This window comes from Neltuma alba, unplaced genomic scaffold (assembly GCF_004799145.2).
Source record: "Neltuma alba isolate B1F8T4 unplaced genomic scaffold, ASM479914v2 tig00013651_pilon, whole genome shotgun sequence".
NCBI classification, from domain to species: domain Eukaryota; kingdom Viridiplantae; phylum Streptophyta; class Magnoliopsida; order Fabales; family Fabaceae; genus Neltuma; species Neltuma alba.
Window position 1 is genome coordinate 13550 of NW_021637830.1, and position 10308 is coordinate 23857.

The 10308-nt window shown below is 32.9% G+C and overlaps 1 protein-coding gene across 2 annotated transcripts; it reads left to right on the forward strand.

Annotated features, from left to right (window-relative positions):
* The first annotated feature begins 524 nt into the window (after positions 1 to 524).
* LOC114738682 (metal transporter Nramp6) lies at positions 525 to 5514 on the forward strand. 2 transcript variants are annotated; one of them, XM_028926739.1, is made up of 14 exons: positions 525 to 620; positions 1005 to 1159; positions 1791 to 1869; positions 1964 to 2004; positions 2134 to 2212; positions 2323 to 2427; positions 2692 to 2801; positions 2963 to 3144; positions 3258 to 3327; positions 3851 to 4024; positions 4215 to 4319; positions 4410 to 4541; positions 4655 to 4750; positions 4952 to 5514. In XM_028926739.1, exons 2-14 carry the CDS (start codon positions 1040 to 1042, stop codon positions 5288 to 5290), a joined length of 1632 nt encoding a protein of 543 aa, XP_028782572.1. In that variant the 5' UTR covers positions 525 to 620; positions 1005 to 1039; the 3' UTR covers positions 5291 to 5514. The 2 variants fall into 2 exon arrangements, with proteins under 2 accessions (XP_028782572.1, XP_028782573.1); XM_028926740.1 differs by lacking the exons at positions 525 to 620; positions 1005 to 1159 and having other exon boundaries at positions 1820 to 1876.
* Positions 5515 to 10308: the final 4794 nt, after the last annotated feature.

Consider the following 10308-nt stretch of genomic DNA (forward strand, 5'->3'; position numbering starts at 1 on the left):
TATACTCCTTATATATTTATTATTTTAAACTGGTTTTAACTAGTTTTTTAATAAATATAAACGATTTAAATTTCGTTTATATTTTAAACAGGAGTAATATATAAGTCTCTCGGAGAAACGGGAATCCGTGTTCCAAAATGGAGGAGTCACTCTCCCACATCGCTGTTATGCTTGACCTTTTTGTAATTATTATAAGAAAATTTAACCATCTCACCGAAGGAATCAAAGAGAAATAATTAAATTATTACTTTACGTGAAAACTTAAATTAACACCGTGAAGTGACCGATAACAATTCATCTCGCCCGCCCGGGGGGGGGGGGGGTTAGCTCTCTATATAGTATTTCCAATTTATGCTTTTGGCCTTTTTGATTCAAATAAGAGTGAAGGCAGTTTTAGTTGACACGGCTTCTGTTAATGTGAGGTTTGGTTGGAAAAAGAGGGATTGCGACTTGTCACAAAAGAAGAGAAGTATAAAATCAGACATCCTCAGCTCAATTCGACGACAACAACAAGTGTGGAGAGAGAGAGAGTCTTATATTGCACGAGCCCGGCGGTGCTCATTGTCGCCTCTCGCCTCTTCAAGACCAGCTTCCATGTTCCTTTTCTGACCACCTTATTGGTACGTATTTTCTGCTACATCACGAGTCGATTTTGAATAATTTTCCTGTATTCCATCTCCCCTGTTTGGTTCCCGAGAAAATGGTTACCGCATCCCCGCCTAAACTCTCAGTTTTATACGACTTCAAATCTTCCATCTTCCACTTTTTCATGCAGATGTAGTTAAACCAGTTGGGCTCTGTTTTGCTTCTGGGTTGGAAAAGATTACATTTTCATTACGAATCTAGAAGTGGGGTATTCTTGATTGTAGTGGGATTTTCTCGCCGCGGAGTGGGGGAAAAAAAAAAGAAAGATAGTGGGGCTGGTTCTTGGGTTTCATGATTCGTTTTGATCGGATCTCTTTTGTGTGATATTCGTTCGCTGAAGAGTATTTTGTTTTTGTCAGTATTACAGGCAGAAAGGAACAAGAGAGGAGGGAATATGGCTGTCACAGGTTCAGCATCTAGACAGCCGCAATTCATTTCGAGCACTGGAAACCGAAGCTCTTCCGATGCTCCTCTTATCGAAAACTCAGACACTGATCAAATTGTCGTCCCTGATGTGAGTTTTAAACTCCCCCCATGATTCATCTATCAGTTCTTTTCGATAAAAATATACCAATATTATATGTGATAGAACTTTTTATTTTTATGTTTTCTTTCCGTTGTTTAGCTTGGCATAGTGTATCTTTGGTAATAATGATGAGTAATTAGCAGCTTTGTCTTTACTCTCTCTGTTTTTTATGACTAATCTTTCAGTTACAGTAAAGTTATTATATGAATGACGTTGTATTTCATGTCATAAGTTGATACGATGGAGTTACAGTGTTAAGAGCATAAGTCAACATGGAGAAGTGTCATAAGCAATATATGTGTAACACTCTTCAAATAGTGAGATAACATGTAATTTGAGGTTTATGTGAACAATCAACAAGTAATCAACCCTCCTAACAGTTTCATAGCAAAGCCTTCAATAAACCAAAAAAAGTTACAGACATCCAGTGAAGAAATCTCTATGGGTGATGAATTGAAAAACAATACTAAGATGCCAATGATTCTTTCTTTGGGTTCCTGATATTTTTTTTCAGTTAGTGACAAAATTAGAAATTGCACTGAATTAATTCTCATGGTTAAATTGATGTCCAAAGCGATTTGCCCAGTGACTATGGTTTGCCTATGTTTCTATTCTGCAGAAAACAAGCTGGAAAAACTTATTTGCATATATGGGTCCTGGGTTTCTTGTTTCTATTGCATATATAGACCCAGGAAACTGTAAGAGGTTTTTCTTTCTTCTCATGATTTCCTAATCTAATTAAAGGAAAATACTCTTCTATGTTGCTTATTATGTCCCAATATTAAATTGCAGTTGAAACGGATCTTCAGTCAGGGGCACAATATAAATATGAGGTATCTTTGGCAGATGTTCTTTCAATTAAATTTTGTCTTCAAATGAGATGAATATTATAACTGGTATTTATGATGTTAGAATGTTGAATTCATGTATCATGTATGTGTTTTTTTCCCCCCTTATTCCAGTTACTTTGGATCATATTGGTGGCCTCTTGTGCTGCTCTTATAATTCAATCAATGGCAGCCAATTTAGGAGTTGTAACTGGTACTTGATTTGACGAAACTTTGTCTTTAACTGAACAAATATGATATGTTCATGTATGTTAATATGCTTTCTTCTGATCCAATTATTTTAATTGTATTTGATGCTTGTAGGAAAACATTTAGCAGAGCATTGTAGAACTGAGTATCCTCGGTCAACAAACTTCATCTTATGGGTTATTGCTGAAATTGCCATAGTGGCTTGTGACATTCCTGAAGGTAGTTTAATCTTTATATAGATTTTAAGAATGCTTTAAAAGAAACAATATTGATCTAAACATGTTTAGTAACCAAAAGTAAAGGGATGAATTCTTGGCTGTCCTATTCTTTAGATATGAGCTACCTATAGCACACTCAAGTGGAAAAAACATAGTACTGAATTACGGCATTTGAATTGTGATATTGTGAAACAATTATTGTTTCCTCATTTTTCTTGTTTGTCTCGATATTTATATCATCTTGCTTTTTCCTGTGTATATGCAGTGATCGGAACAGCCTTTGCATTGAACATGCTCTTCAACATACCTGTTTGGATTGGTGTTCTTTTAACAGGGCTCAGTACATTGATCCTCTTAGCATTACAGCAATATGGGGTAGTTTTCTTAATTCCAGATCCCCTTTCCCCTGATGACCGTCTGACTTCATCGAGAGAATTTTTATATGCTGAACAAGTCTAGGTTTTTTACTGCATGTTTAATTAGGCAACATCCATATGAGATCGTCATGGCCCCTTTTCTATTGTGTTGTTTAACAGGTGAGGAAACTTGAGTTCTTGATTGCATTTCTGGTGTTTACAATTGCTGCGTGCTTTTTTGCTGAACTTGGATATGCGAAGCCTGATGCTAAAGAAGTTCTGGAGGGTCTTTTTGTACCGAAACTCAAAGGGAGTGGTGCTACGGGTCTTGCAATTTCACTCCTCGGGGCTATGGTTATGCCGTATGTCCCTTGCCTGTTATGCAGCCACCATTCCCCCCCCCCCTCTATCCTTTCTGCCTTTCCAATTTAAAAATACATTCTTATGTCCATGTATCTTCATGTATTTGTGTTAGGCACAATCTCTTCCTCCACTCGGCATTGGTGCTCTCTAGAAAAATACCACGATCAGTTCATGGAATCAAAGTAAACATCTAATTCCATATGAATGCTTAATCTTATTTAAATTCGTAGCTTTAGTTAGGACAACGCTTTCTAGAAGTTCACCTGCGTGGATCATTGATTTAAAAATCAGTGGATGGCTATTGCATACCTGCTTGCGTTAGAATCCATGCCAGAATAATATATTATCTCACTTTGTTCCTACTATTCTTGTTTGCACAAAACTCACAAATTAAGATTTGGTTATATGGATGCCTTTCTTCTCTCTCTCTTTTTTTGCCGTGCATTTTTCAGAACAAGATTCTTCAATGATATTTAAATTGAACTGTACTTTGAAATATGCTTTACGATAGGAATATGCTTATTCACCTGATGCCTTTTTAATCTAAAAGATTGAAACTTGTTGAAAGTTGAATTATTCTTATGGGTTTAGCTTATCAAGGTCCTGCTAATGTCAGAATATTAGATATAATAGTGTCTATCAAAAATGAATTAGGATCTGATACCATTCTGTTTCCTTTTTTGGGCTAAACTTTTGTTTTGACAGGAGGCTTGCAGATTTTACATGATAGAAAGTGCCTTTGCTCTTTTGGTGGCTTTCCTCATAAATGTTTCTGTCATCTCTGTGAGTGGCGCAGTTTGCAATTCTTCGAATTTGAATGCAGAAGATCAACAGAGCTGTCAGGATTTGGACTTGAACAAAGCCTCCTTTCTGCTAAAAGTATGTGGAACACAAAGAAGCCACTAATGCTTCTGTATAAATTATATCGTGTATCACAGAAAAATACTGCAGTTTTCCAGTCCTTAAACTTAACCCCCCCCCCCCCAACAAAAAAAAAAAGCGTTGATGCATAAAGTAGCTTTGCTAATTAGAGTTATCAATGATAATTGCTGATACGTGTCATACGCAGAATGTACTGGGTAAATGGAGTTCAAAACTGTTTGCAGTTGCTTTGCTTGCTTCGGGTCAAAGTTCTACGATAACAGGAACATATGCAGGGCAATATGTCATGCAGGTATTCTGTTTATGAATATTACTTACTTTACTGTGAGAACTGGCTAGAGCATTGTCATATTGTGCCAATTCTTTCTTGTTTGACTTTCAGGGATTTCTTGACTTACGGCTGAAACCATGGATTCGAAATTTCTTAACTCGCTGTTTAGCCATAGTCCCTAGTTTAATTGTTGCGGTCATTGGTGGCTCTGCTGGGGCAGGGAAGCTCATAATTATTGCATCAGTAAGATATCCTTTTCTTTAACTTCTCTGAAAAAGTTCTCATCAACTTTTCACATGGAAAAATGGTAGTCTTTGTCATACTTTGTGTTAAAGGCTTATTTGTTTGTTTATCAGATGATCTTATCATTTGAGCTTCCTTTTGCTTTGATTCCTCTCCTCAAGTTCACTAGCAGCAAAACCAAGATGGGCACTCATGCCAACTCATTCACGGTAAATTATACTAGTTTTACAAACAATCCAGCACTATTCATGTGTTTTTTCAAATTATGGTAATAACTATAAGCATGAAGTTGGCTACAATCATTCTTGAAGGGATTAGAAAGCATGCTGCTGAATCAAAGGACCAAAGTTGCTAATACCTTGCAGCATCTTGTTCTGATCTATGATTCACTTTTATGTCTTGAATTGCAGATATCGGTTTTGACATGGATCATCGGTTCGCTGATAATGGCAATAAATATATACTACTTACTGACCGGGTTCGTCAAGTTGCTTCTTCATAGTGAGCTGGAGATTGTGGGTAAGGTGTTTGTGGGGATTTTAGGGTTTTCAGCCATAGCAATATATTTGGCTGGGATTGCTTATCTGGTGTTTCGCAAGAACAAGAAGGCAACTCACCTTCTGTCACTAACAACACCTGAAAGTAGGCAAATGGAAAATGAACAAGGCAATGGATCAATGTATTGCCTCCCAAGAGAAGATATAATTAGCATGCAATTACCTCAGAGAAGTAGCTTAACTGATCTCTGACTTTAGAAATTCTCTGCAGACATAGATTTCTGAAGTAGGATTTAGTTTGGGGAGTTCACTAGGGTAAGATTATAGTGCTTTTAGTTACTAGAAAGTAGAAACGTGGATAAGCAAGGCTATGTATCACTTGACTTGGTTTGCTAAGCTTTTTGATCTTCCTTTTTCAAGTAATGCATTCTCTCATCCCTTGTTATAGTCTCTTCTTTAAAGAATTGTATTTGTGACAGCAAAATGTCAGTAAAAAATAGAACACAATTTTATGTTTTTTAATTATTTTTTCCCAAACAAAAAAAGCAGTCCGGTGCGCAAGGCTCCCATGAAGTGAGATTTGAGGGGTGGATGTATGAGCTTTACCTTTGCAAAGTGAGAGAATGCTTTCAGGATTTGAACCCTGTGAATTTTAGGTCATATGGTAACAACACCATTTTTTTTAGGACTTACCTCCGTTTAATCATGTTTAAAAATAAAAAATAAATATTATATAATAAGTTGGAGTTGGGTTGGAAAGTAATCCTCTTTTCTTATTGCTTATGAAACGAGGCTTTAGAACATTCCTAAATGGAATAGAGATCAGTGTGAAAGAAAAGATGCCCTCTTTATTTCTGCAAAGAGAGGTGAGCATGAAGCCACTTGGACCGAAAGCATTGCTTATGAAACGAGGCTTTAGAACATTCCTAAATGGAATAGAGATCAGTGTGAAAGAAAAGATGCCCCCTTTATTTCTGAAAAGAGAGGTGAGCATGAAGCCACTTGGACCGAAAGCAACCCACTAAAATTATTTAAGAAAAATTTTCAAATATTTTAAGTTCTATCAATCCCACTAAAAAAAGCTTTCACGTTAAATTCTATCGTTTTCTATTTTGAAATGAGTGTGAGTTTGTCACGTGGCCTGCCATTATTTAGTTTGAGACGAAAATGATTTACGTATTATGCCAAAAAAAAAAAAGGGAAGAAAGAGATGCCTTATAAAAGAAGTTTGAAAATCTTAATTCTTGGGTGTGGATGTGGATGACATACAATACACAAGATTCCATGCTATGTATAGAGAAATTTTAAATAATAGACAAAAAAAAAAAAATGAAACGATTGTGTGATGACCCCACATTTTTCATGAAATTTATTTATTCCTCTGGTTTTTAATATAAAACCTATTTAACTAATTTGATTACATTAATAAAGTTAGGTAAGTTAAGTAATTATAAGAAATGTGATATGTTTTTCCTAAAACATCATAATCATATTTTTAAATATTTTTCATTCCTTTTCTACTTGATTATGATTAAAGGAGTATCCATAGAGGTAATTTAAGAAAAATTGATAAATATGAAAAATATATATTTAGGACCAAAATCAACTCAACAATTAGGTTCTATATTTAGGACCAGAGGAGTATGATCTAATTTAATTAGAAGTTATTACAAATTAAAAATGACTTATGCAATGCATTGTATGAATGTATTACAACCTTAGGTTCTAGACGAGATTTTATTTTTTGATGGTCTAAGGTGTATTTAGTACCATAACGTATTTTTTTAGATGTATTTAATAATCCAAAGTATTTTATGATGTATCTAGCATCTTGAAGTATTTTTAGGGGTATCCAGCACCGTAAAGTTTTTTTTTTTGTGGCCTTGGTACTGGATGCAACCTAAAAACATTTTTGTGGGGCATCTAGAAAAAATACTTTAAGGTACTAGGCATGTTTAAAAAAATATTTTAGCATACTGGGTGCATTACAAAATATTTTAGGTTGCTGGATGCACGAAGCAAAATACTTCAGGGTGCTGAATGTACCTTAACTCTTTTTTAAATATAAAAGTTCAATCACCTTGGCTTTCAAATTTATAATTTTTTTCTCAAAATATCCAAAATAAGATACATTTAGAACATGATTAGTAATTACAAACAATGCACATACATGATTATAAAAAGATACATTTAACCAATGAGAGTTGAATTTAGTTGAAAAGGCTAATATTTCATAACATAGCAAACAAAGGTTTAAATGACTGCCGAAGAAGTGTTCATATTTAATACCAAATAGCGCCTCAAACAGGATTGCTTTCATTTCAATAAGAGAATTCCAGTTATTAGCAAAAAAGAGAGGAAAGAATACATTTATTACAAACAACTATTTTAATTAATTTTTTTTAATATTTATAAATTAGTTATCAATTTTTTATAATAAACACAGAAAGGGTATTGATTATTTTAAAACTAAGTTGATGTTTGCAAATAATTGAAGAGCCGTTTTGAGACAATCATGGACCTCAATTATAAATTCGTACCATTTTGTTTATAGTTGATGAATTGATTTTGACGTTTAAGGTTTCATCTTTATCTTCGTTCGTTTGCCTAAAGAAATATTTAAACACAACGTAAAATGCCGGTACTTCGATGAGTCCATGTTCTATGTTCTAAGTCCCACAAGAAATCAGCATCAAACTAGATTGGGTTACGCGCTAACTTGGTTGTGAACAATGGACTTTATAGCATTTATGGATGCGGTGAACAATGGACTTTATAGCATTTATGGATGTGGTGAACAATGGACTTTATAGCATTTATGGATATGACATAAGGCAACGACCAAAGTTTTAAAAAATACTATTTCCGCTGCTTATTATAAAAGCAAGTTGTTTAATGTAAGTAGATTAAGAAAATTTGTTAAATTAGTTACTTGTAATAAATAGACATTGTTTTTTTTAAAATACTTTTACTAATCATGTGTATTTGTTAGAACTATCATTTGATAAAACTTTTAACATGTGCAACTCCTATAAGGACTATCTTGAAAAAATGGATAAATATGAGAGACAAAATAAATTAGGATTTTATATTTAAGACCAAATTAAAAGTTAAACTAATTCTTATATTAATCAGTGAAGGTAATGTGTTTGTGTATATATATTTTGGTGTGACCAAAGGAGTATGCCAAGAATGATGCATATAAGTGACCTAACACCACATCTTTATTCAAAGTGCATAACATCAGAGGGTTAACGAGTCATTCTCTTCTTCAACTTAATTTTATTGGATGTGGGACTTTTCCCACCTTCTTACATTTTTAAATTAAGTTTATTCACACTTGGCATTCCTATAGAGTCCACAAATATTGATTTACCCTTTTTTTTTTTTAAAAGACCATTTCAAGAGTCATTTTAGTGAATAGAGTAATTAAATTTGAAAATGAGTAAGAAAAACAAATATATATATTTTTTATTGAGATCAGTTATACCCTATAAAGTAATAATTTCAAGAGTCACTTCACTTATATATCTCTTCTTTAGCTTAATTTTTTAGGGACTTTTCCTACTTTCTCACATTTTTAAAGGGAAAATTAAAATGAGGTAAAAAAGAAAAAGAAAATAATTATTAATAAGTCTCCGTAACAAGTAAGCAATTATTATGTTCTGCACTAAAATTTGTTAGGAAGAATTATAATCAAATCCTAAAGAAGAGAAATAATTACTAAAAGGTCCCAATAATAACTTGAGTAGTCTATAATGACAAGTTTTACAATAAAGAATAATAACTTTTAGGACTTACTTTGTAATTTTTTTTCTTTTTTTGAGACCTTATTGTAATTCTCTCAATTTGTTATTTGTTATTGCATAATGCACTGTTGTCAATTAGACTTTTGAGTAACTGTGTTCTTTTTTTTTTTTTTAAACTTAATAGCAATTCTCCCATTTTCAAATTAAGTTTATTCACACTTGACATACCTATAGATATAGAGTTCATATGTATTGATTCACCAGTTTTACACACACAAAAAGACCATTTCAAAGGAATTGACTAATATGGATATCAAGCACGTTCACAATTCCATCTTAAATATTTTCAATAGATTCGCATGGACCCAAATTGCTAAAAACTTGTTTATTTTATTTTTCCTTTCAACCGCATTAACAAAGCTGTCACATATAAGTCCCAATTATCAAATGAATGAGACTTTCTTTGACAACACAAAAAAAAAAAAAGGGAAAGAAAGAGAGTTTTTCACATGGCCAACCAGTAAGTTCGAGGTCTTCATAACGAAAGTTATACACTAATGGCAACCTATAATTATTTACATTTCAAAGACGAGTGGAAATTACATGTCCCGTTTACCGATAAAAAATGTTTAAAAATCTTAACTCTTGACCGGATAAGAGACTAATAAACGGAAATTTTAAATTTAGTTTAATTTTTTTTGCTGTACATAATTCCTTTTATACATTTTATTATTTATATATATCACTTTCTATCCTTAATGTAAGAGCTAGTTTACTAATTTGATTAGATTAAGAAAGTTTGTTAAGTTAATTATTTATAATAAATGATTATTGTCTTTTTTAAAATATCCTTATTAATTAAACGTATTGGCTAGAACTACCATTGTTGCAAGGATTACCTTAGAAAAAAATAAATAAATGTGAGAGACAAAATGAATTAGAGTATCATATTGAGGATCAAAATTTGATTAGCAAGAATATTTTTGAAAAGACAACAGCTACTTATTACAAATAATTAACTTAACTAGTTTTCTTAATCTATTCAAATTAGTTAGCTAACTTTTATATTAAGAACCGAGAGTAGTATTAAGTAGTAGCTAAGTTTTTGACAAAATTAACTGCAGAATATAACTTAGATGAAGAGGATTACAAGATGGAGTAGCGTATTACTAGTTTCAAAACTAAAGTTAACAACCGTTTTAAAGATAATCATTATTGCCATAGTCATTGACCCAATCATTCATATTAATATTATTTATGGTTGAATCGATTTTGACGTTTCTAAAAGTCTCTGTTTATCTCTGATTGGTTCCTCATCCCTTCAAGAGAAATATTTTAACCCAACATGAAAGTCTTAGCTTTGATAAGTCCATGTTCAAGTCCCACAAGAAATTTAGAGCAAACTAAATTGGGTAACGTGCAAACTAGATCGATTAAAGATGGATTAGAAGATGAAAAGATAACACATAGATGATAAATTCAAAGTTAAAAAGAGAGAAACCAGACTAAACAAACGTTGAC